The 26,064-nt window shown below is 47.5% G+C and overlaps 3 protein-coding genes across 10 annotated transcripts in view; 1 reads left to right on the top strand and 2 right to left on the bottom strand.

Moving 5' to 3' along the window:
- Positions 1 to 13,148, bottom strand: part of NCAPH (non-SMC condensin I complex subunit H) — a 37,928-nt gene extending 24,780 nt beyond the window's left edge. For 2 of the 4 annotated variants that reach the window (XM_009442874.4, XM_001148661.6), the window contains exons 1-6: positions 13,030 to 13,148; positions 6,957 to 7,209; positions 6,711 to 6,801; positions 6,003 to 6,095; positions 5,547 to 5,685; positions 4,620 to 4,744 (exon numbers count right to left, since the gene is read on the bottom strand). In XM_009442874.4, the coding sequence (XP_009441149.1) occupies positions 4,620 to 4,744; positions 5,547 to 5,685; positions 6,003 to 6,095; positions 6,711 to 6,801; positions 6,957 to 7,209; positions 13,030 to 13,048 (720 nt within the window). In that variant the 5' untranslated portion in view covers positions 13,049 to 13,148. The remainder of the gene's footprint in view (positions 1 to 4,619; positions 4,745 to 5,546; positions 5,686 to 6,002; positions 6,096 to 6,710; positions 6,802 to 6,956; positions 7,210 to 13,029) is intronic. The other 2 variants (XM_063789610.1, XM_063789609.1) reach the window with 1 other exon arrangement.
- A 5,212-nt stretch (positions 13,149 to 18,360) lies between these two features.
- On the bottom strand, positions 18,361 to 23,533 carry ITPRIPL1 (ITPRIP like 1). Of its 4 annotated transcripts, none has more exons than XM_063789611.1 (3): positions 23,265 to 23,525; positions 22,981 to 23,083; positions 18,361 to 22,188 (listed from the first exon to the last, which is right to left on the bottom strand). In XM_063789611.1, the coding sequence occupies exons 2-3, from the start codon at positions 22,988 to 22,990 to the stop codon at positions 20,531 to 20,533; spliced, it is 1,668 nt and encodes a 555-aa protein (XP_063645681.1). In that variant the 5' UTR covers positions 22,991 to 23,083; positions 23,265 to 23,525; the 3' UTR covers positions 18,361 to 20,530. The 4 variants fall into 4 exon arrangements, with proteins under 4 accessions (XP_063645681.1, XP_063645682.1, XP_003339068.1 ...); XM_063789612.1 differs by having other exon boundaries at positions 22,955 to 23,083; positions 23,265 to 23,513; XM_003339020.7 differs by lacking the exon at positions 22,981 to 23,083 and having other exon boundaries at positions 23,265 to 23,533.
- SNRNP200 (small nuclear ribonucleoprotein U5 subunit 200) overlaps positions 22,735 to 26,064 on the top strand; it is a 51,400-nt gene continuing 48,070 nt past the window's right edge. The window contains exon 1 of one of the 2 annotated variants that reach the window (XM_001147672.5): positions 22,735 to 23,100. The gene's annotated coding sequence lies outside the window, so the exon portion shown is untranslated. The remainder of the gene's footprint in view (positions 23,101 to 26,064) is intronic. The other variant, XM_063789607.1, reaches the window with a different exon arrangement.

Here is a 26,064-nt window from a genome sequence, read left to right on the forward strand (position 1 = left end):
TGAAACCCCATCTCTACTAAAAATACAAAAAAATTTAGCTGGGCGTGGTGGTGCGTCCCAGCTACATGGGAGGCTGAGGCACGAGAATCGTTTGAACTGGGGAGACAGAGGTTGCGGTGAGCCAACATCGTGCCACTATACTCCAGCCTGGGCCACAGAGCGAGACCCTGTCTCAAAAAAATAAAAAATAAAAAAAATAATGACAGTAAGATAAATTCCAGATTATCTGGGAAGGGGAAAAAACAAGGAGAATTGGGGGAGGGAAGGGAACGTAGAAAGGGCTTTCTGGATCCCTATGACTAATAAATAATACCGCTTCAGATGTGTGTAGCATATCACCATGTTTAAAGACCTTGACATAGGCCGGGTGCGGTGACTCACACCTGTAATCCCAGCACTTTGGGAGGCCGAGGCAGGCGGCGGATCACAAGGTCAGAAGATCAAGACCATCCTGGCTAACACGGTGAAACCCCGTCTCTCCTAAAAATACAAAAAATTAGCCAGGCATGGTGGCGGGTGCCTGTAGTCCCAGCTACTCTGGAGGCTGAGGCAGGAGAATGGCGTGAACCCGGGAGGTGGAGCTTGCAGTGAGCTGAGATAGCGCCACTGCACTCCAGCCTGGGCGACGGAGCAAGACTCCATCTCAAAAAAAAAAAAAAAAAAAGAGAGAGACCTTGGCATAAATGGATTCACTAATATAAAACCGAGATGTGGGTGGGGCCAGCGTTCCCCATTTTTTATAGTATATGACAGTGAGATTCACACCTCTTCCCAGGTCAACAGCTAAGCACCGCACCCGGCCTATGTCAAGGTCTTTAAACATGGTGATATGCTACACACATCACCCACGGTTAATGCTGACACACACATAAGGAAAAAATACAACTCCCTCTCCCCACAAGAGCCAGCTGCTCTCGCCTCTCCCCTCCCTCTTAGGCCTCATTCTCAGTGACTCTCCTTCCTCTGGCCCCTCCCTGCCCGTGCACAGCAATGCCCTGCTCACCTCACCACTCAGAGTGGGCATGGCAAGGCCCCACCTCCCTAGCCCCTTGCACACTCAGTCTTACCACTACCATCTGCTATAAGAACACTGGCATTCATCTCACTGTTGCCCTTTATCTGGCTTATTTATTAATTACACAAAAAGACCCAAGACACCCACAATTCTACATTTCTTGGACTCTAAGATCTATAGAACTCTGATGCCAACTCCCACCCCACCACAGCCCCCATCTCCCACTCCTCCTCAAAAACTGGTATTTCCTCAGGGCCCTCTAGACTCAGTCATCAGCAAAATTCTCTCTATCGCCCACTTAGTTCCTGAGGATTATCTCCACCTACTTGTTCTAATTTATGTATTCTCAATGGTGTTCTCATTTCACTCTCAAGGGGTGAAAACCGTTTCCTAGAGGCAAGGTGGAAAAAAATCTTAGATATTACAATAATGTTTGCCTATCCAAATCTCTACCCTATCTGACAAAATCTTATTCCTTAGTATTTCATTTTAAGGGGAAGGAGTAGGCACAAAATGTCTAAATGGGTCTGAAGGGGCAAAAGTGATTTAAAAAAAAACAGGCTGAGGGGCACTGCTCCAATTGAGACATGGTGCCAGCCTGAGGATATGCTTCCCCTGCGGGCCTCTGCAGTGGCTGCTTTCTCTTCACAGCCGTCAAACCAGTGGCCTACAGGTGGGCCAGGTGATTGCAGCATCCAACTATCCCCCCTCCCAATTTCTAATGCCCCAGCTCTGAGTACAACATCAGCTTTTGCCACTGTCTGCCCATCTGTGTTGCAGTCATCTTCCAATCCCCAGGTCACAACCTGTCCTTCTTCTCAGAAGATCTTAGTATTAGTTTATGGCTCATTACTAGTCTCCAAATTTATTCCTGGTGTAGCTCTTATTGATTTCAATATCCATATGTTGATCCATCCAGTACACTGTCTCTTGGTTGATATCCTCTCCTTCAATGGTCTCCATCCTAAGAAACCCAGGACTCCAAGACAGCCAAGTAAGACACCAAGACAGCCTAGTAAGACCCCTACCCCGCCTCCGCCATTTGCTCCCTTGCCTGCTCTGAGTTGAGTCATTAACCATGACTGCAACCTCTCTATATCCTCAATTCTAGGGCCCCTCTCTGGCAACCACCTCCTACATTTCCAGCTCACCCCTTCTTGTCCCCAACACCACAAAGTCTTCGACCCCACCAGGCCTACAATCTACTGATTATATTACTTTCCACTGCCCTCATTCCCCTGTCTTCCGAGGTAAAATTCCCTAAGCAGTGAATGCAACCACACCTTTACACATGCACTCACCTCCTCCAGTGTCCCTTTCCAGCTGTGTCCATTCACTCAGCTCAACAGGATCCCATATTAAACCCAACTTTCTGCCTACTCCATGATTGTACCCACACAGCTATTCACGGCTGGACAAAGACACAAAATCATGCTGACTGACCTCACTTTATATCCATCTGCCACCACCCTCAAGTAGACCCTAAGTTGTCTAACAGTCACACCATATCTCCCTAGTTCATGTACTCGCCCACCTCCTAGAGGACTCTTTCCTACCCTTTCCCCTCCTCACGCCCCCAGTGCCTTCCTTCCCTATCCTCACTGTAAGCTGATGACCTGGCTTCCTGTTTTAAGACAGGATCCAGAAGGCTCCCCCATGAGTGCACCCAAACAACACCCATCAGCCGAGCCCAACCTGTGCTGTCCATTCCCTTCCTCTCACCTGTGCAAGGACATCAGCCTGGCAATTCTCCTTTCTGCTGCATCATCAATAATCCCTTCTCCAAACTAGACTGCTGTCATCAACAAAATATGCTGTCATTTCTCCCATTCAAAAACAAAATCAAAACTCTTGGCCTTACTTTTCCCTCCATTTGCTATCCCAGTACTCTGCTCCAAATTATAGCAAAACTCTTCAAAACAACTACCTATATTCAAGTGTTTTCAGTCCTTTCCTCCCATTTATCATAAAAAAAATTTCAGATCCACAAGAATGTTGAAACAGTAATACAAATCTCTGTAAAGCTTCTACTCAGATTCCCCAATGGGTAGCATTTTGCATATTTGTTTTCATTTACTCTCTCTATATATATCTCTCTCCCCACCCCAGTCTTTTGTCAGTAATCCTCATGACACTTCACCATGTCCCAGTTACTAAGCTACTGCCTCTCAGCTCTAAGCCTACCCTCTCTCCTTGGCTGTGATGCGGGATCTGGGACATTCAGCTTTGCCGGCAGCTCCCTGTTAGGGTCTACCAAGTAGGGGCACTAGAGGGAGACTACAGGCTCCAAGGGAGAGAAGGCACTGCTCCTTTCTGCAGGTTGCATGTTAGGAGAGCGTCACCCAGCAGTGTTCCACCCCGGCTGCAGCAGAGCCCACCTGTAGCAGCAGCTGAACCCCACTGGCAGATTTTCACACTCACAGAACCAGCCTTATTGAGACACCAGCACCAGCCAGCATGCCCCCGTTCCAGGGTCTGGGTCCTGGGCACACAATCCCCTCCCTCAAACTCAGGGACACTAGCACCAGCCAAGCCCTTCCCTGGAGGTCTGAGCTTGAGTTCCAGAGGGGCCCCCACTCCAAGCTCATTAGTGGCCTCAGGTTGCCACATTTGGCATGGTTGATCATTCCCCACTCCCTGAAATATTTTCTCATTTGGATACCACGCTCTTCTGGTTTTCCTCCTACCTACTGGATGTTTTTTCAGCTCTCTGAACTCCTAAGATTGGGGAAAAGGAACTCCCACTCTTTTTCCCATATACATTCATTTCCTTGGTGACCAATTCTAGTTTTGTGACCTTAATTACCATTTATGAATGTTGTGGAGGTAAGAGAGAGAAGTAATCTAGTCTACTGCTAGTGGGAGAGTAAATTAGTACCTTTTTTTGAGGGCAACTTAAAATCCATGTCTCAGAATTTTCTTACAGATATTCTCCCATACGAGTGCAAAGATAATATGTATTAGAATGTTCACTGAAACAATGTTTTTAATGGCAGAATTAAAAAATAAAATTGTAGTAACACCTGTTTGCTTTAAATTAACTGTGCTAATTATAGATGAGGCCTCCAGTACCATTTGTTTAAGCCGATTCCTTAGGATTTGCTAGATAGATGATTTAAAGCTAGGATTCTGGAGTTAGACCACTTAGCTTCAACTTCTAGCTCACTTACTAGATGTGTCGTTTCAGGCAAGTCATTGTGCCTCAGTTACCTCTTCCTAAAATGATACAAGAATGTTGTGAGGATTAAATGAGTTAATACAGGTTACAGGTTTAAGGAAGCACATGGTGCTCACTATATGTACATTAAATGTTAGCTAACGTAACCACTGCTACATTTACTAGGAAATAAAATTAATTTTTTATCAATTAGATTTCTCAGCAATTTGCAGTCTCTTCCTTTTGAATCATTCTGAAACACTGAGGGACTTACTTTTAGTCTTTACTGTCAAGCTAAAAGATGATAATGCAGAGATATCAGTTGAACATTTTACTCCCTTGAGGCTTAAACAGGCACATACCAGCAAGGCAGCCTTAGCCCTGCCAAGTCTCAGCCCCTAAGGTTCTGAATTAGTCAGAAACCACACTGCGCATACAGTTCCTCACCTCACACTTCCGATCTGCTTCGGAGACATTGAGGTTGTTTATGTTCTGCTCAATAGTTCTGTGTAAGTGCTTCTTCTTTGGCTTTGCAGCCTTTTTGGTTGTTCCCATTTCAGTAGCACTTCCATCTAAAAGGAGAAATACAATTGCGTACTGCAAGGGCTGCTTTGAAGCATGTGATGAACTTACTAACTCAAGTTCTTCAAAACCTGTCGTAATTTAAACATGTGAGGCCAGGTGTGGTGGCTCATGCCTGTAATCCTAGCGCTTTGGGAGGCTGAGGCAGACGGATCACTTGAGCTCAGGAGTTCAAGACCAGCCTGGCCAACATGACAAAACCCCGTCTCTACAAAACAGTACAAAAATTAGCCAGACATGGAGATGCACACCTGTAGTCCCAGCTACTTGGGGTGGTGAGGCAGGAGGATCACTTGAACTTGGGAGCCAGAGGCTGCTGTGAGCCCAGATCACACCACTGCACACCAGCCTGGGTGACAAAGTGAGCCTCGTTTCAAAAAAAAAAACAAACAAAACTCCAACCCCAACCAAACAAAAAACATGCAGTTCTCTCAAAACATCAGGCATATTTAATCTGCAACTTATGGAGAAACCAAACTATTAGATTTGGCTTCTTACGCAAGTCCATTTCCAAAGACTCCCAGATCAGAAGTTCCTTAGTTGGTGATGTTTACACAACCTGGCCTAAATAAAATATAAACGCTTTTATAAGGCCCTTCTCTTTTTCAAGGAAATATAATTTTAGTGTTTGAGTATCTTCTCACGTAAGACCATATATGGTTCTAAAAATGAAGACAGGGGTCTTCAATAAAATGAGATCACTTATTTCTTGTGACCTTCTTCTAGTATATTACTCAACTACCTGGTATGCCCTAAAAAGAGCCACTTAAATCCAGATCCCTACCCACCTACCAGCAACATGGCCTTCTACTTCTTCCAAAGACGGTGCATCTTTGCCCAGCCCCCCAAGGACTCTGTATACATCGGCATGGACGGCATCCACGCGCACAGCATAGATCTTGGTGCTGGCATCCAGAGTACCCGCAGCCACCTAGTCAAACAATCAGAGCTGCACTCACAAAGATGCACAAAAAACAACTTCTGAACAGGTAAAACACAGCAAGCTTCACAAAATATTTACTTGCCCCAAGGAAGCAATGACAAAGATCCCTCTATGACTGATAGGGAATAAACAGAATATATATTCTCTCTGTATTTCATCAGTTTAGGAAAAGAAAGTAAATTAACTAACATAACATCTAAATGAGAAGTCTCTCATGTATTTGCAGAATTCAACTGTGTTATGCCAAGTAGTAGAAATCATCATCATTTAATTCAGATGCAAGAGAAAGTGGACATCCTTCTTACTTTAAAGTTGGTTGGTTCGGTGTCTTTCTGTTTAAGAATCTCTGACATAAAATCAATCAAGTGCAAACCAAAAGCATTCTTGGTAGTGATTTTCTGAAAACAGAAAATTGCAGAAAGGATTGTTATTTATAGCCTAGGCTCATGTAAATAATGCTGCTTTTAACAGAGGAAGCTAAGTCTTTACATAGGAATACCCACATATTGTCACTGATCTCTCTTCCCAAAAACACTTGTCAAGAGCCAAATCCTCACAGGCATGTCCTCATGTTCAAGGCTAGGGAATGACGGCACAAAATTCCTGAATGCTCAGTGTGTGCAGGCCCTGCTCTAAGCACTGCACACAAAGGGACTCACCCTCCAAACAACTTCATGAGGCAGGCACTGCCCCCATTCTCCAGAGGACACGGAAGCAAAATGGTTGGGTGGCTCACACACAGCTTAGAAGCATGTAGCCTCCAACTCAGGCTAGCTCCAGAACTCTACTATTAACTCACGCGCCATGCTGCCTTTCTAGATACACAGCAGATAGCTGGCAGCCTCTCAGGAGGTGCACCACGGGTCCAGAGGAAACAGTAAAACCACCAGCACTAAGATGACTCACCAGAGAATTATCATCATTGATTGTGCATTATCTACAGAAACAAGATAGCTGGATTTCCCCTGCGATCAAGGGATTACGTCTTCCATAATAAACCAGCAAATACTCACATTTTCAGTGGACAGTTTGATACAGGTGGAGTAATGTTCCGTAATCTGCGTGTTTGTAAACTTGGGGATAGTAGCTGAAATGTCAATACTCCTAAATGGAAAACAAAAACAAACAACTCTGGCAAGAATCCATGATAGTTTAAATTTTCAAAACCTAGACCCATGAAGTTTTGTGGAGATGCCTGGACCTACGCAGCCCATATCAAGGCGGCTGCCTCAAGGAGAAACAGCCCAGGAGCCCCTCACCTGCTGGAGGGGGAGGCCAATAAGCGAGGTGAGTCAGTGCTGAACTGCAGATCAAAGACCCTCGAGCGCCTCCGCTGCAGCCGCTCCTTCTCATCGTCATTCTGAGGAAAGTCTTCGAGGACTGGGGTGCCAGGAATATTGAGAGGCGCCTTCCTGGGCAGGGGCATCGGGAACACACGCTCTGAAGGAGAGGAGGCACTGTGGGGGTGTCCTCGCGTCTCTGAAGAAGAGTTATTCATCGTGGCTGGCAGTGCTGGAACAAAATTCTTGCTCAAGAAACCTTCAAGAGAACATTTCCTATATCCAAAGAAGTCTTGAGCCTGTCACAGGGGTGGAGGTTCACCACACACTGAACACTGAGATTTTCTCCAACTCTAATACTTAATGGCTAGAACCTCTAGAGTTTGGGTTTCTTGGAGGTGCAGGGGGGAGGCCATAGGTTTCTGATGCTTCTTTGTTAATCTGGGACAAATATCCACTCTGCAGCTATGTGAATTTAAGTACTGCATGGATATAAAAATGGATGATATAATATTGCTGCCTCTGATAAGCTCACAAACTGGACAACAGACATATATAACCCATCATGCCAGGTAAGACAAGGAAGAGACAGATGCTGAGACAAGGGTGAGGTATGGGCTATAGAGTTAGACAGGCTGGGCTCTAATTCCAGCTCCTCCATATCTTGGCAAACAGACAGAGGAAAAACAACATAAACATGTAAAACAAATAGAATGTTCCAAAGAATCATCCAGATTATTTGCTAACTACAAAAGGAAAAATGTCTTTTACAATAAAAACTCTACCAGTCACCACATTAACCAGTCAAATGTAGCCTCACTAAAAATCAATCTGAAAGTTACTCATCTCTTCATGTGACACAATGTGAAATTCATAGCATCACCCAGGAAATATTTCCACCAAACATGTTTAATCTAAATTTAACCAAAGAACTTTAGATCTTTAACTTCCGGTTTATAAGAAATACAAGGGGTCAAGGAACAAGTTAAATGATATCACAAGGAAACACTCTAGAATGCAGGACAGTTTTCAAGAAAACTAGCTTAGTCTCTTAACTTAAAAGATAACAACCAAAAAAAAAAAAAAAAAAAAAAAGGCCGGACATGGTAGCTCATCCCTGTAATCCTACCCTTTGGGTGGCTGAGGTGGGAGGATCCCTTGAGGCCAGGAGTTAAGAAACAGCCTGGGCTACCGGGCAGGTGGCTCATGCCTGTAATCCCAACACTTTGGGAGGCCAAGGTGGGTGGATCACCTGAGGTCAGGAGTTAAGAGACCAGCTGGCCAATATGGTGAAACCCCGTCTCCACTAAAAATACAAAAGTTAGCTGGACGTGGGGGCGGGCGCCTGTAATCCCAGCTACTCAGGAGGCTGAGGCAAGATAATCGCTTGAACCCGGGAGACAGAGGTTGCACTGAGCCAAGATTGTGCCATTGCACTCCAACCCAGGCAACAAGAGTGAAACTCCGTCTCAAAAAAAAAAAAAAAAAAAGACGCTTATTAGTATTAGTCATCCAACTGGGTTAGATAGGTGGGTATCTAATCCCAGAATTTAGGGAAAGTTCCAGATGAGATACACACACTGGGAAGTCATCAGCATGTAGAGGGTATTCAGAGCCATAATACTGGATGAGATCACCAAATAACTTGAGTAGAGGAACACTTTAAAGGTTTAAAGAGCAGGAAAGCACTTTGGGAGGCTGAGGCAGGCGGATCACATGAGGTCAGGAGTTCGAGACCAGCCCGGCCAACATGGTGAAACCCTGTCTCTACTAAAAATACAAAAATTAGCTGAGCGTGGTGGTGGGCGCCTGTAATCTCAGCTACTTGGGAGGGTGAGGCAGGAAAATCGCTTGAACCCGGGAGGCGGAGGCTGTAGTGAGCCGAGATGGCGCCACTACACTCTAGCCGGGGCAACAGAGTGAGACTCTGTCACAAAAAATAAATAAATAAGTAAAAATAAAGAAGGAGAAACCAGCAAAAGAGCTGGGAAATGTGCAACTAGTGAGGTGGGAGAAAATCAGGAGAATGTGGCATTCTAAAAGCCAGGTGAAGAAAGTATTTTTAGGGGAGGAGGATGTGATAAACTATGTAGATGAGGACTGAGAACTGATCATTGGATTTAGAACCTAGGGTTACTAGTGATCTTGACAAAAACAGTTTTCCTAGAGTAGTAAGGGAGAAAGCTGAACTGGAGTGGTTCAAGTGAAGATGGGAGAAGAGAAACTGGAGACAGCAAACGATGACAAGGTGTTCAAGGACTTCTCTTTTTTTTTTTTTTTTTTTTTTTGAGACAGAGTCTTGCTTTGTCGCCCAGGCTGGAGTGCAGTGACGGGATCTCAGCTCATTGCAACTCCGCCTCCCAGGTTCAAGCGATTCTCCTGCCTCAGCCTCCTGAGTAGCTGGGACTACAGGCGCCCGCCACCACGCCCAGCTACTTTTTTGTATTTTTAGTAGAGACGGGGTTTCACAGTGTTAGCCAGGCTGGTCTCGAACTCCTGACCTCGTGACCTGCCTGTCTTGGTTTCCCAGAGTGCTGGAATTACAGGCGTGAGCCACCACGCCCTGCCCAAAGACTTCTACTGTAAAAGGGTGGAGAGAAATGAGAGGGTGAGAGTTGAAAGGGAAGTGAGGAATTTTTAAGACAAAAAAACAAAACAAACAAACAAAAACCTCAGCATGGTAGAAAGAATGAAGCAAAGAGACTGTATTAGTTTTCTATGGCTGCTGTCACAAATGACCACAAACCTAGCGGTTTAAACACACATGTGGCTGGGCGCGGTGGTTCACGCCTGTAATCCCAGCACTTTGGGAGGCCGAGGCGAGCAGATCATGAGGTCAGGAGATCCAGACCATCCTGGCCAACACGGTGAAACCCCATCTCTACTAAAAATACAAAAAATGAGCCGGGCGCAGTGGCGGGTGCCTGTAGTCCCAGCTACTCGGGAGGCTGAGACAGAAGAATGGCATGAACCCAAGAGGTGGAGCTTGCTGTGAGTCGAGATCGCGCCACTGCACTCCAGCCTGGGTGACAAAGTGAGACTCCATCTCAAAAAACAAAAACAAAAACAAAAAAACCCCCACACGTTTATGTGTTCTCTTGCAGTTGTGGAGGGTTACGTTCATTCTGGAGGCTTTGAGGGGAGGATCTGTTCCTTGCCTTTTGCAGCTTCAGAGCTGCCTACATTCCTTGGCTCACTGTCCCCCCATCACTCTAACCTCTTGTTCTGTCATCACATCTGCTCTCACTCTACCCCGATGACCTTCCTCTTACGAGGACCACTGTGATTAAACTGGGCCCACCCAGACGATCCATGATAGTCTTCTCAACAGCCTTAACTTAATCACATGTGCAAAGTCTCTTTCACCACGTAAGATAACATATTCACAGGTTCTGGACACCTTTAGGGCAAGTGTTATTCAGCCTATCACAGTGACCATCCAAAATAAAAGGTAAAATTTGCTGAACAATGTACTCAAGCAGGCAAAGGGGTTGCCTTTGTAGAGAGCACAGAAAGCCCATCCTCAGCAACAGGAGAAAAGACAGAGGCACTGGCACAGATGCAGGCAGGGAGCAGGTGCAATGGCAGACTTGGGGATGTTCCTTTTTGTTTGCTTTTTTTTTTTTTTTTCCAGTAAAATAGGAAGTAAAAACAAGGCTGGGCGCAGTGGCTCATGCCTGTAATCCTAGCACTTTGGAGGCCAAGGTGGGAGGATCACTTGAGGTCAGGAGTTCGAGACCAGCCTGGCCAACAAGGCAAAACCCCGTCTCTACTAAAAATACAAAAATTAGCAAGGTGTAGTGGCGCATGTCTGTAATCCCAGCTACTCGGTAGGCTGAGGCAGGAGAATTGCTTGAGCCTGGGAGGCAGAGGTTGCAGTGAGCCAAGATCAAGCCACTGCACTCCAGCCTGGGGGACAGAGCAAGACTCTGTCTCCGAAAAAAAAAAAAAAAAAAAAAAAAAAAAGGGTTGTTGGAGTCAGGGAACCAGAGAGTGAATTAGAAAGATATAGGTGGTATTGAGAAGTGGGGTACTTTGCCAGGCATCTGTGGTTCCAGCTACTCAGGAAGCTGAGCCTGCTTGCGCTCAGCAAGGCTGCCAGGAGCTAGGACAGCACCTGTCAATAGCCACGCACTCCAGCCTGGGCAACACAGCAAGACCCTGTCTCTAAAAAATAATAGGCCGGGCGCGGTGGCTCATGCCTGTAATCCCAGCACTTTGGGAGGCTGAGGCGGGCAGATCACGAGGTCAGGAGATCGAGACCACCCTGACTAACACGGTGAAACCCCGTTCCTACTAAAATACAAAAAATTAGCTGGGCGTGGTGGCAGGAGCCTGTAGTCCCAGCTACTCGGGAGGCTGAGGCAGGAGAATAGCGTGAACCCAGGAGGCGGAGCTTGCAGTGGGCCGAGATTGCACCACTGCACTCCAGCCTGGGCGATAGAGCGAGACTCCGTCTCAAAAAAAAAAAAAAAAAAAAAAAAAAAACAAAGTAAAAATAGGAAGGGAGGAGGCAAGAGACATTTTTAGAAACTGAATCAAGAGGACTTATGAGGACAGTATTTGGATGTGAGCACAGTAGGCTACAGGCTAAGGAAGGAACCTGGACCTTTGGAGAGGATACCTTAACAGAAATAGGAAGCACTGAAGGAGAACCTTGTCTAAGAGAGAAACTAAACTTGGAATTAGAGGCATGCTTTAATTCTCCAAATCTTCTTTCCGTGGTTTCTCTCCTTGCCTTTGATATTATGCATCCATTCAATCAACCGATGGTTACTGAGCTCAAAGACACTTCCTATGTCTACTTCCTCATTTCCCACTCATTTTTCAACCCACTCTGGTCTGGTTCCTATTCCAACTTCATGAGAACTATCTTTTCGTGATCATCTATAACTTCCATGTTGCCTAAACCCTATGGTTATTTTCTGGCCTTTCTCTTGGAATCCAGCAGCATTTGAAACAGCTGACAGTCCCTTCCTTGTTGAAACACTCTTGGCTTCTTCCTATACCACTGTCTTTTGAGTTCTTCCAGCTCATCCTTCTCTATCCAGCTTCTAAATGTTGGTCCTAGATGTGCAGGGCCTTCCTAGTGTTCTCACCTGTTCCCATGGTTTTATGGTCTAATGGTCTATATGATAATGGTATCCAAATTTATTTCTCAATCCATGGGTCACTTCCCTGAGTGGTCCATATAACTCCCCTGAGAGCCAAATTCTCACCTAAGTGATTATAGATCCCTTCACCTGAGTCTCTCCCGTAAGTCACACATACCATGTCCAAAATGTAACTCAATTTCCAAATCTCTTACCCAAGGCCTCCAGACCCTGCCTACGTGTCGGGCCTCACTAAGCTTGGTCACAATGTTCTGGTCAGGTCCTAGGCCAGGCCAGGCTCTTCCCTGCCTCATTTTTGTACTTGCTCCTTCTGCCTGAAACACGTTCCCTAGTATCTGCCTAAAGATCTTCCCTGAACCCCTGGCGGAGCCATCCCCACTCTGCTATACTCAATCACAGCACTCAGCCTCATGTGTAATTATTTCTTTTGTTTACTGTCTGTCTCCCCAACTCCAACAGTATAGAGATATTATCAATTTTGTTCGCCCAACGGGAGAGCTCAGTACTTTTGAATAGATGCAAAAATAAATGCATGCATGCTAAGCATACAACGGTAACCACATCGCTTCCAAAGCCCTGAAAATAACGTCTATTCCAGGAAAACCACCATTTTAATGGAGAGACACCGAGCACGCTTTAGGAGCCCAAGGAGGAGGCCGCCCCACCGCCCGCCCGGGAACTGAGGAGTGTGAGGCAGGGCCCGCGCGCGCTCCGACACCGGCCGAAGCCGCTTTCTGATTGGCTGAGCGCACAAGGTTCGCCCGCCCCGCGCCGGCCCTCCCCTCCCCCCGCACCGGCCTCTGCTGTCGGCCGCAGGTCCAAGACCCGAGCTGAGCATATCCTCTCTCCCCGCCCAGGCCAGCCCGCCAGCCCTGCCCGCCCGAAGTACTGCTTCGCTAGGGGCCCTTCCCGCCGCGCCTCCCGACCGCCCGGCTCACCTGGGCCGGGAGGTCCCATCTTGCCTTGGCGTCTCCTGAGCTGGTTTTAAATCGCGCGCGTCGAGACGCCTGAGCGTCGTAACGGCCGCGTGACGTCGCCGGCGGGCCGGGCCAGCAGCGCGCCTGCGCAGACCACCTCGGGCCTCCGCGGGCGGCGTCAGAGTTTTGGGTTGAGGACCCCGTCTGATTGGGCTTCTTGGGGTCGGTGGACCCCCTGAAATAGTATGAAAACCCCCTCTTTCGAGGACTAGGTGCAGGACTGGGCTTGGGAACCCAGCGTCGAGCAGGGTGAGCAAGGCCCGTCTTTCGTGGAATTTACTTTCTTTTTTTTTTTTTTTTGGGACGAAGTCTAGCTCTTGTCCCCCAGACTGGGGTGCAGTGGCGCGATCTTGGCTCACTGCAACCTCCGCCTCCTGGGTTAAAGCGATTCTCCTGCCTCAGCCTCCCGAGTAGCTGGGATTACAGGCGCCTGCCACCACGCCTGGCCAATTTTTGTGTTTTTAGTAGAGACGGGGTTTCACCATGTTGGCCAGGCTGGTCTCGAACTCCTGACCTCAGGTGATCCGCCCACCTCGGCCTCCCGAAGTGCTGGGATTACAGGCGTGAGCCACCGCGCTCAGCCCGTGGAATTTACTTTATAATGGGGAGGCAGATGATCGAGAAAACGAGGTTTATTTCCCTTAGAGATCTGTGCTGTGTGGGCAGCAAAACGCTGAAAACCTCCGGGAAGAGGGACGGAGGGGAGCGGGAGCCTACGTGGGAATGAGGAGCGGTCCAGGTGGGGAAGAACTGATGCAGAAATGCTATATATACATTAAATATAGTACAAAATGTACATTTAATATAGTGTAAGATGAAGGCCATCGTTTTATTCAGATTCTTGTGAATAGCTTCCTGTGAACACCCCCCACCCTTCAAAAAATAAATAAAGGTCGAAAAAGCGAAATAAGCATAAAATGCCATCTGTCCCCTCAGTTTCATCTAACCCTAAGGATTGAATTATGGGAGTAAAGGCCAGGGTGATTCCCTGGAATATCCCCAGCACATCCTAGAATTTCTTGTAACTCTCATATCTGGCATCTTTTATAGTGTTTCTCTTCAAGGGCACTGTTGGCATTCAGGGTGAAACAATCCTTGGCATGATAGGATGTTTGCCCTCTTTGTGGGCTCTTAAGCCCCCGTAACACCATTTGCCCACTAAATGCCATCAGTGCTGTCGCTCATTTTGGCAATCAAAAAGTGCCACCCTTTGTTGAAAACCACTTTTTTTTTTTTTTTTGAGACAGAGTCTTGCTTTGTTGCCCAGGCTGGAGTGCAACGGCACGATCTCAGCTCACTGCAACCTCCACCTCCGAAGTTCAAGCGATTCTCCTGCCTCAGCCTCCTGAATAGCTGGGATTACAGGCGCCCGCCACCACACCCAGCTAATTTTTGTATTTTTAGTAGAGATGGGGTTTCACCATGTTGGTCAGGCTGGTCTCGAACTCCTGACCTCAGGTGATCCACCCGCCTTGGCCTCTCGAAGTGTTAGGATTATAGGCATGAGCCACTGCGCCTGGCTGAAAACCACTTTTTAAGCCTATCTGTTGTTCGTATAAACTTGTTCTTCTAGTGACCACCTTCAAATCTTCAGCGTAAGGCTGTGTGGGTTAGAGAAAACAGGTTGACACTGTTTATCTCAGCAAATGATACCATCAGCCACCCAAGAACCCAAATCAGCACCCAGGAGTCATCCTGGGGGATTCCCTCCCTTTCTCTCCCCACACAATCCATCATCAAGCAAGCTATTTTCACCTCCTAAAAATTGCCAATCCTGCCTTTCTCCTTCCATCCACATTACCTTCTCACTGGCCTGCTCTGGCCCCGCCTCAGGCCCTGAGTAGTGTATGCGGAGTCCAAATCTGAGCTGTCACTCCCACTTGTCCCCCACCACTTCCTCCCGGAAGTATAACACTTCAGGGGTTCCACCACCCTGGGAACCTCTAAGCGTCCTACAAGGCCCTGGAAGGGTCTTCCTGCCTGCCTCCCCACCCCTGCAGCCTCTCCAGCCTCCTCAGGGACCTTGCTCCCCTTGCTCCCTGCCCTCCAGCTGCCCTGGCCTTTTTTCAGATTCCTCTCATCACACCTGCTCCTACCCCCAGGCCTCTGCACACACACACTCCTCTAGCTAGGATCCTCTTCATCCCCATCTTCACCCCCGTAGCTCCAGTTAGGTTTCTACTCCCCTCAGGTTCCTCAAGGAGACCTTCCCTGATACACACAACTCTCCATACTGGAGGCTTCAGGAGAACTTGTCACAGCTGCAATTTTCCATGCACTAGGGTGACTATTTCATGTCTGTCTCCTACATGAGGATGAAGCCATATCTGTTCACTATGGTTTTCCCATGGCCTGGTGCTGGCCCTGGACATAGCAAGTACTTAAATATGTATTCAATGAGTACATCTGGAAGACAATTTTAAATCCTGGGTTGGGCACGTTTACCTCTCTGGGCCCCATTTTCTTCCCCGTCTATAAAATGGGGAAGGCACCATCCCCGCACTTGACTTGCTCAGTATATGCTGGGGTCCCTGTCATCTCCCTCACTTGTTCTCTCTGCTGAATGCATCTGAGGGAGGACACTGGGACAAGTGTGATCCTCTGGATTCCATGTGTACATAAGAGCAGCAAGGTTAGGTGATACACTGAATCAGGAGCCTCTGAAGAACAGCATGGAAGCCCTGGGGGAGGAAAGCTACTAAGAGACCCACTAGGTGAGCCTTGAGGCTGTTCTGTGGGAATAATGGAGCCACCTGAGCTGCTTCCAGCTTCATGTGCAGGAAGGCAAAGCCAGCTCCATGCCCAGTGTCTCTCTGGGCCAGGGCTGCCTTATGCGGGCAGGTCTTTCACCTCCTGCTCTGAATGCCATCTTTGTTTTGTTTTTAGGACTATGAAGGGTGCCAAAAGAGTGAATGATTTGGCCGGGCACGGTGGCTCAAGCCTGTAATCCCAGCACTTCGGGAGGCCGAAGTGGGCAGATCACAAGGTCAGGAGATCGAGACCATCCTGGCTAACACAGTGAAACCCTGTCTCTACTAAAAATACAAAAAAAAAAAAAAAAATTTGCCTGGCATGGTGGCGGGTGCTTGTAGTCCCAGTTACTCGGGAGGCTGAGGCAGGAGAATGGCATGAACCTGGGAGGTGGAGCTTGCAGTGAGCCGAGATTGTGCTACTGCACTCCAGCCTGGGCAACAGAGCAAGACTCCATCTCAAAAAATAATAATAATAAATAAATAAAGAAGAGTGAATGATTTATCACTGATATCAGTGGTGTACAAAGCTCAATACCTCTGTTTGTGCAAAAGTAAAGTAGTTAAGGTTCCTCCACTAATCCTAGGCTGCCAGAAAAGCAGAGCTGGTGTCGTCTTCCTTCCCCACCCCATTTTACTCTTCATGGAGATTCTACTTCCCCCAAATAAATGGGAAACTGCCTTAGTTTAGGTGAGAAACAATAGTGTTATCCATTGGCTACCTGAACAAGCAATCTTTTGGCTTCAAATTTGCCCTGACTTTCCAGCCTGCAGCTGGCTTATATAATGATGTAGTCTGTGATAGAAACCATCAAGTCACTGGGACTTAGTAGGCATATAGTTGAAATGGCTTTGCGTTCGTTTTGGCCTCCAAGCAAATGCCTTTTTTTTCTTTCTTTTTTTTTTTTTGAGACGGAGTTTTACTCTTATTGCCCAGGTTGGAGTGTAATGGCGCCATCTCGGCTCACCACAGCCTCTGCCTCCTGGGTTCAAGTGATTCTCCTGCCTCAGCCTCCCAAGTAGCTGGGATTACAGGCATGCACCATCATGCCCAGCTAATTTTGTATTTTTAGTAGAGACAAGGCTTCTCCATGTTGGTCAGGCTAGTCTCGAACTTCCAACCTCAGGTGATCTGCCCACCTCAGCCTCCCAAAGTGTTGAGATTACAGGCGTGAGCCACTGCGCCCGGCGCAAATGCCTTTAATGTTTGCATGTGATATGAAATTCCTGACCTCCTTAAGACTGGGCTAAGAACCAACAATTTCTGTCTTCTAGAATTTCTAAACACTAACATACCATCTTTTAAAATATAGTGCTTTTTGCTTCTCAAAGCCCTTTAACCCTTACATCTTGTTTTATTTCCAAGACCAAGCTGAAAGGTTGCAATGGCAGATAGTTTCTTCCAGGCTCTGCCACTAGCTACATGACCTTGGGGAAGTTGCATACCCTTTCTGCGTCTCAGTTTCCTCACATGTAAAATGGAGGGGATGAAGGGCTCACTTCATGGGGTTATAGTATGAAGATTAAATGAGTTACCAGATGTAAAGCCATCAGAACAGTGTCCTGAACACTGGCAAACTCAGTGAACATTAAGCATTCCCATTACTATAACTGCTGTTGTATCCTGGGGGCTAGCCAGGTTTTGTTTTAGAATAAAGCTTAGTTTCCTATCTGGAGAGGTTTCCTCTTTAATTGTAAAAGTATTCCCAGAGCACTACAGGTCTGTTCTTTCCATTACTACTTGTTTGTGTGTTTTTTCTTTTTTTTAATACTCTTTCTTGCACCCTCTGCTCCACCCAAGTTTTGCTGACTGCTCCCTTTGTAATCATCTGCCCACTCTCATAACTTTATGTTTTCTTTTTCTTTCTTTTTCTTTTTTCTTTTTTCTTTTTTTTTTTTTTGCGACAGAGTCTCGCTCTGTCACCCAGGCTGGAGTGCAGTGGCACGATCTCAGCTCACTGCAACCTCTGCCTCCAGGGTTCAAGTGATTCTCCTGCCTCAGCCTCCTGAGTAGCTGGGATGACAGGCGTGTGCCACCACACCCGGCAAATTTCTTTAAATTTTTAGTAGAGACGCAGTTCCGCCATGTTGGCCAGGTGATTTCAAACTCTTGACCTCAAGTGATCTGCCCACCTCGGCCTCCCAAAGTGCTGGGATTACAGGCATGAGCCAACACGCCTGGCCTTTATTTTCTTTTTTATCTATTAGACTAGAAACAACCATGCACTCCTAGAAATCATACCACCTTCTTTCTACCTGAGAAGACTTTTAGAGTTTATGCACATTGTTTGCAACCACTAAGATCTTCTAATTTGGCTGATATTTTGGTTTGGGCACCATGAAAATTAATCACCTAGATGTTGCTTATTCTTTTCTGGCTACTGGCCATGCCACTTGGAAACCACAAGGCAGACTAGTTCCAAGTACATTGAGAAATACCAGGATATACTGAATGGAGCTATCAGGGTAACATGAACTTCTTGGGAACAGGCATGTGAGAATGCTGATCTGCTGAGTGTGTTACTGCATAGATTCCAATGTATACAGAAAATAGCCTCCTTTATTGACTTTAACTTAAAACATCAGCAAATAATTTTCTAAACAAAAAGTATGTGAATGTTGCTAAAACACCAAAATCCCATCAGCAGGGAAGCAACCATGATTGCATCTTGCATTGAAAGCGGTACCTGACAGATGCAGGCAACATAGGAACACAGTAGCTATTGTGCACTGGAAGCCCCAACGATTGACTGGCATCAGCTTCTGGGAACCTTTTTTTTTTTTTTTTTTTTTTGAGACACGGTCTCACTTTTTTGCCCAGGGTCGCTGGAGCACAGTGACACTATCATAGCTCACTACAGCCCTGACCTCCTGGGCTCAAGCAGTCTTTCCGCCTCAACCTCCAGAGTAGCAGGGATCACAGGTGTATGCCACCATGCCCAGCTAATTTTTTGTAGAGACAGGATTGCGACATGTTGCCCAGGCTGGTCTTGAACTCCTGGGCTCAAGTGATCTTCCCACCTCAGCCTCCCAGAGTGCTGGGATTACAGGTGTGAGCCACTGCACCTGGCTTTGGGACATTTTTAATTTATTTTTGCTGGAGGAGAGGGTGTGTATTCTATGACTGCAGCCTATAAGGGCCAGCATCTGATCCCTGCTGAGGTCAAGTTCAGTGGGGACAGGTTACCCTCCCCAGCAGATCTTCTTGGCAGTGCAGATAGAACAGCATTGGCGTTTCCAAAACAATCACACCCATAACTATAGTTGCATTTCTTAACACTCCTCCTCAGCATCCCATGGTTTTGAAAAAAGGGAAAAATACACCAATTATATCTCTAGAATCACAATTTTAGAGTTGGACTGTTTCCCAATCCTTTCCTATACAAACCTGGCAGTGAGCCTGGATTGTGATGACCTCTCTTTCAAAACCACAAACACAGTTCAAGTAATCCCTTTGTCATTTTTGAAAAAAAAAAAAAAAAAAAAATACAAAGGAGGCATGGCCAGACAGAAAAAGCACAGCTAAACATGGCAGCTAAACCTTCTTTACACTTAACAAGTGGCTCCCCACAAGCAACAAAGTAATTATTCATCTCAGAGCCCCCAAAAAGATTGTCCTTGTGAAGGCCTTTATAATGTTGCCTCCAGGCACTAAAAAGGTCATCAGATGTTAACCATTTCATTATTATGGTAAATACATTATCTCAATTATGAGACAGGTTACTATTGACTTAATATTTGTGAATCAATGCAAATAAATTAGGTAGTTTTTTCAGATGCGTAAAAACAACTCTATTGTCATATGAAAATAGGTCTAAGTTAAGAAAATGGAATGTAAACATCTTGGTTATATATATATAATTTTTTTTTTTTTTTGAGACAGATTCTCACTCTGTAGTCCAAGCTGAAGTGTAGTGGTGCGATCTCGGCTCACTGCAACCTCCACCACTGGGGCTTAAGTGATTCTCGTGCCTCAGCCTCCCAAGTAGCTGGGACTACAGGTGCGCGCCACCATGCCCGGCTAATTTTTTGTATTTTAGCAGAGACGGCGTTTCACCATGTTGCCCGGGGTGGTCTTGAACTCCTGAACTCAGGCGATACACCCACCTCGGCCCCCCAAAGTGCTGGGATTAACAGGCGTGAGCCACCGCAACCGGCCTTGGTTATATTTTCAAAATAGTGAAGGTTTGAAAAATTAGATTGTAAATTATGAGAAGTTGCCCATCACAGTATTTGGGATAAAATGGAGTGCCACCAGCTCGGATGAGAATTAAGCTAACAGTTCAACAAGGAAACCAATTCACAAGGAACATACTGGAAGTCAATCACAAAAAGGAATAAGCTGGAATGAAGGTATTCTCTGGTTCTCTCACTTCGAGTGTTGATACAAAAACGCAACTTCACAGTGACCCTCTGGATCTCACCTCCTTAGCAGCAAGATCCTCCCATAACATCCGTTTCCCTGGACCTTCTTTGGGTCATGATGAAAGTTAGCAGAAGAAAACCTCAGATGACCCATCCTTGACTAGGCCCTGCAGGGTCATTATGCCCATCCTCATGACCACCTCACACACTCCTTAAGGTGTCTCATCATAGTCCCCACTGGCAAGGTGAAGGTCACATATACCACTGATATATCTGAAAAGTAAACACTTTTGTAGCCCAAGGAATTAGAAATACCTTCCTCTGTTTTTTTTTAAATGGTCTTTACATCAAGGTGCTGCAGCCAGTGGGGCATGAGGCAGAGTTTTCACCTGGGTCAGAAGGTTTTGGAACTCTTCCACTGCCTGTGAATGTGCCTTGGGGTTGAGCACCAGGTGTTGGAAGAGATTGACCGGCTTAGCATTCCTAAATGTCTTAGGGATCGGGATGGTCAGGGGCAGAAAAGTGTTACCAATGAGGAAATGATGGAGGGACCTTTGCTGGAGGCCACGGCCCAAGAACCAGAGAATGTCCTGGAGCCGCTGAGAGAGCATGTTGTGGGCCCAGTCCGTGAGGGGCAGCCGTAGCAAGAGGTGCATGAGAGCTGTTTTAAAATGGTAAGAAGTGAGGATGGGGCGGGATGCTCCATGGGGTAAGCTCTGATGCTGCCGGAGACTTAAAATGATCTGGAGGCACTTGAGGTGACAGGTGTTCTCGGGGGCAAAGCGCCCCACCAGCTTCAGGAACAGGTGCTCACAGGCCACAAAGGACTCAGGCCAGTCCACACTGGTGAGCTGCTCCTGGTCAGGAGCCTGACTCACCAGGTAGACCAAGGTGTCTTCTCGTTGCACCCCCAGGACCAAGTGGATTGAGAGAAAGCGGCCTGAGGGATAGTCCAGCCGGAGCTTGCAGGAGGTGGTAGACGGTGGGAGACTGAGTTTAAAGTCATACTTGTGGGCCACAAGGGCCCAGGCATTGCCCATCATGTTCCGGAACCACTGCACAGTCTTGCACACGTCTAGGTGGAAGCCGGTGCAGAGAGCTGCCTTGATGGAGCTACTACACTTCCCCAAGACTGCCGAGGGGTCCCTGTGGTGGTGCACCAGGCACAGCACGTCCCCTAGGAGTTTCTCACGCTTGCACACACATTCTGACTCCACCAGCACACAGCCACAGCGGCGGCCCAGGGCTGGGTCCCTCATCTCCAGGACAAACATGGTGCCCTGTGGGGGGACAATGGGCACCAGGATATCAAATTTCTGGGTCTCATGGAGGGTTCCCCATTTCTCAAAGGCAGCCCCGATGCCCAGGCAGTCTTCCAATTGTGGGTGAGCCTCTTGGCGGCTGAGCACCCGACAGGCCTCAATGAGATCATCCACAAAACTCTCCACAAACTCACAGGTGCAGGGCAGGTCACGGATGGCATTTTGGACATAGTGTTTGTAAAAGGAGTCCAGGGCCTCCTGGGAGGGGAAGTCAGTAAGCCAGTTGTAAGAGGTGACAGGGACAACATGGACTTCCTCCTCCTCCTCCTCACTGCTGGAATCAAAGGCCGGTTCATGCTGCATGTTCTGTCGCAGGAGCTCAAAGACGAGAAAAAGGCAAAAGAGGCCAGTGTTCCACAGGTTTCCCAGCATCCAGCCCAGAGGCCCTTCCTGGCCATCGGCCTGGAACGGCCACCCCATGTCTTTCTTCCCCAGCACTAACTGGTCACTGGATGTATCTCCTGTCCAGAAGTTCTCTGCCTTCTGCCTCTGCTCAGCGGCTCGCTTTCTCTCTTCAAACTCCATCTCTAGCAGGCGCATCTCCTCACTCATTCGCTTCTCCAGCTGCCGACTCCTGGCTAATGTGTCCAGGTCCATCCGATCACTGACCATCAGAGGGTGGTGAACAACATACATCACTGCCAAGAACAGCAGGCTTATCACAGCCATGGAGGCCTCTGCATCTGGGGAAGTAGGAGAGTAGGAGTCAGTGGTCATCTTCCAGACTTATCTGCTCTCTAGCTCACATTCCCCAGAGCCCTGGTACCCCAAATTCTGAAAATCAGCTACTCAGGAGGAACAGAAAGCCCACAGAGCTTGGCTTGGACACAGCAAGGGTGGTCGGCCTGGGAGGAGGTTCGAGAGAAAAGAGGGCGAAAGGATGTGCCACTCAGTCTCTCTCCTGCTTTCCTTCCACATGGTGTGGGTGGTATTTAGGCTTCCAGAAAGTGTACATGGGACTGTTTTCATTCCTGTGTAGGATGGGGAGGGGGACCCTTGTGGTAGGGTGGCCTCACCCGACTCATCAGTCAACCATGGGCACCAGATATGCCCTGCTGATCCCAGAGGCTCCCTTTTATAGCCAGAAAGCCCTGAGCCTGCCTGGGTGACACCTTTCCTCTGCCCCGGCAGCCAGTTGTAGCATTCCACTTCCTCTGTGACTTCACAGTCTTCATTCTGCTCACCCAATATGAAGTGAGCCTCATCACTCAGCCTCTCCCTCTCTGCCCAGGGAGCGCAAGAGAGGCACAGTGCCGCCAGCTGCTTGCTACGGTGCCCTCTCTGCTCCTAAGGGGCTAGTGGATACCCCGTGTGTGGGCAGGCTAGCTTCACTTCTTAGTTCAGAAAACTGTCTGCAGAACCAGGTGCCCAAGGCCTACCTGACAGCCGGCAGTGGTCAGTTCCACTGCCTCCCCACCCACCCGTGAAGCCCGAGTTTCTGCCACTCACCCTAATTCACAAGCTACCGCGCTTACCAACATTCATGAAGGACTATGCCGTGTGGACGCTGAAGCCAGCTGGGACTCTCCTCCCTTTGGAACTTGGCCTTGCTTCGTCTCCCCGCCCTCTCCAAGAGCCCTGTTAAAATGTACAAGGTACCTGGGGGCTTTGGCTCAAATCGGAACCCGACCCTCCCCCCATTCATAACTTCCCCAAATTCCACGCCCAGAGATTTGTACTCTCACCCGCCCATCCGTAGGAGGCCAAGGGCCCATCCCACCTCGGGATGTCTCCCGGGACCCAGGGCCAGGTTACTCACCGTCAGTGTTAGTAGGAACACGATCTTAAAGAGACAGCGCGGCCTGACCGCCACTGCCTTTTTCCCGGCAGGGTGGGGGCGTACGGTTCATCGCTGGGGCCGCCCGCGGGAGTGGCCCTGCTCCCCTTTCCTGGGTTATAGACCATGTTTGTCCGAGCGTCTGAACGTCTGGCTGAGCGCGGTGGGCCCCTACGACCCCCAGCACCCGGCTCCGAGGGCGCCGGCGCGCCGCGGCCGCTCCCGCCGTCCGGGCTCCTCCCCGCCCACCCAGTACAAGCTCCTCCCCGCCCAAACCCCCGTGGCCCAGCGTGCAGGGGCAGCGGCCTCCCCACACCGGGTCTCTGTCCGCACCGAGGCCCCCGTGGGTTTGCTGGGAGAGTGGAGGGGCCGTGGCCACACACTCGCCGCTGCTCGGCCTCCCTGGGGTGGTAAATGGGGCACCGCCGTGCCTGCTGTCAGCTGCACTCAGCTCAGTTCAGTGGAGAACAGACTTACTAGGATTCGGGTGTAAGGATGATGGTGGCAAAACTAGGTATTGACCGAGAAAAGCCATTCTCACTTCGGGCTGGCCCTGAGCAAAATGGCACACGAAATAAGATGTGGTTTCAGCACCCTAAATGTGCTTCCCTCCCAGCCCACGCCCAGACTCAGGCATCTTTCCCCAACCCCTTTCTCATATCAAAGTGACTCTCATGAAAGAACAGACAGCACCCAAAGACCTTACTTGGGGCCTTGCTTGCTACTCACTGGCCACGTGGGAGTAAGAATCCTACCTACAGGGCAGCTCTGCTGATACATGGGTGTATAAAGGAGAACTTTATACGGTGTGGAGGCTGGACAAGCTTTATCACACCTTAAGAAACACAACAGAATGGGTTTCCTGAAAGGGATCTTCAGATATCAGAAAGAGCCCTTAGTCTTCCTGTCTTGTGTCAGCTATCCAAGAAGAAAAGGAAGTGATGACCCCTTGATACTAACTCACTAAAATCCCTCTGCTGAAAGACAGGTTTCAGGGTTTTTATTTGTTTGTTTGTTTTTGAGAAAGAGTTTCGCTCTGTCACCCCGGCTGGAGTGTAGTGGCACCATCTCAGCTCACTGCAGCCTATCCGCCCCAGGTTCCAGTGATTCTCCTGCCTCAGCCTACTGAGTAGCTGGGACCACAGGTGTATGCCACCATGTCCAGCTAATTTTTGTATTTTTAGTAAAGACGGGGTTTCACCATGTTGGCCATGCTGGTCTCGAACTCCTGACCTCAGGTGATCTGCCCGCCTCGGCCTCCCAAAGTGCTGGGATTATATGTGTAAGCCATCACACACGGCTGGGTTTCAGGTCTTCTTATCCAGTGGCAATGTGTAGGGAGCTCCCAAACAACTTGTACAATACTTCCAAGAATACTGACTTATTTAATTGTGGAGCAGGAAAAACTGTCTGCTAGCTGACAATGACTGAAGTTCCAAAGTTACTTTTTATAAATGTGAATTATGAAAAATAGATCACAGGTTATTGAGCATTCATGCATTTGGAGCAGTAATAATGAAAGTCTCTTATCTTTTCATTTATGACATGATGTCAGGATGCAAAATATATGCTTCAGAGTGTGCAAAAACGATAATGTTTAAGACCATGTGTTTTAAAGTTGTATTATTTTAATTAACAAATAATAATTGTACATATTCATAGGGTGCACAGTCATGTTTCATACATACAATGTATAATTTCAGATTAGGGTAATTAGCATATCCATCATCTCAAACATTTATCATTTCTTTGTGTTGGGAAGGTTCAATCCTCCCTCTAGCTATTCGAAACTATATATTATTACTATTATTATTTTGTGTGTGTGTGTGACGGAGTCTTGCTCTGTCACCCAGGCTGGAGTGCAGTGGCACCATCTCAGCTCACTGCAACCTCCACCTCCTGGGTCAAGCAGTTTTCCTGCCTCAGCCTCCCAAATAGCTGGGATTACAGGCACACACCACCAAGCCCGGCATTTTTTTTGTATTTTAGTAGAGTGGGGGTTTCACCATGTTCTCGAGCTCCTGAGCTCAAGCAATCTGCCCACCTTGGCCTCCCAAAGTGCTGGGATTACAGGCATGAGCCACCATGCCTGGTCTATTATTGTTAACTGTAGTCAACCTACAGTGGTGTGAAACCCTAGTACTTATCCTCCCATCTGGCTATAATCTTGAATCCTTTAACAAATCCCTCCCTATCACCACCTTCCCCTCCCCTTCCCAGCCTCTAGCATCCTCTGTTCTACCTTTTACTTCTATTACATCAACTTTTTCTAGGTTCCACATGTGACTGAGAACATGTGGTGTTTATCTTTCTGTGCCTGGCTTATTTCACTTAATATCCTCCAATTCCATCCAAGTTGCTGCGAATGACAGGATTTCGTTTTTTTTTTATGGCCGAATAGCATTCCATTGTGTACATATACCACGTTTTCCTTATTCATTCATCTATTGTTGGACACATAGGTCAATTCCATATTGGCTATTCTGAATAGTGCAGCTATAAACATGAGGGTGCAGATGTCTCTTTGATATAATGATTTCCTTTCCTTTGGATAGATTTTAAGTAATGGGATTGCTAGATCATGTGAGTAGTTCTACTTGTAGTTTTCTGAGGAACCTCCATGTTATTCTCCATAGCAGCTGTGCTAGTTTACCCAACAGCATATCAGAGTTCCCTTTTCTCCCCATTTTCACCAGCATCTGTAAAACCATATGCTTAAAAATGTGTGTTCATGGTTAAGGATTTGTTTTAAAAGTGGTTGCTGGACGGGCACGATGGCTCA

This window comes from Pan troglodytes, chromosome 12, assembly GCF_028858775.2.
Source record: "Pan troglodytes isolate AG18354 chromosome 12, NHGRI_mPanTro3-v2.0_pri, whole genome shotgun sequence".
Lineage (NCBI taxonomy): Eukaryota > Metazoa > Chordata > Mammalia > Primates > Hominidae > Pan > Pan troglodytes.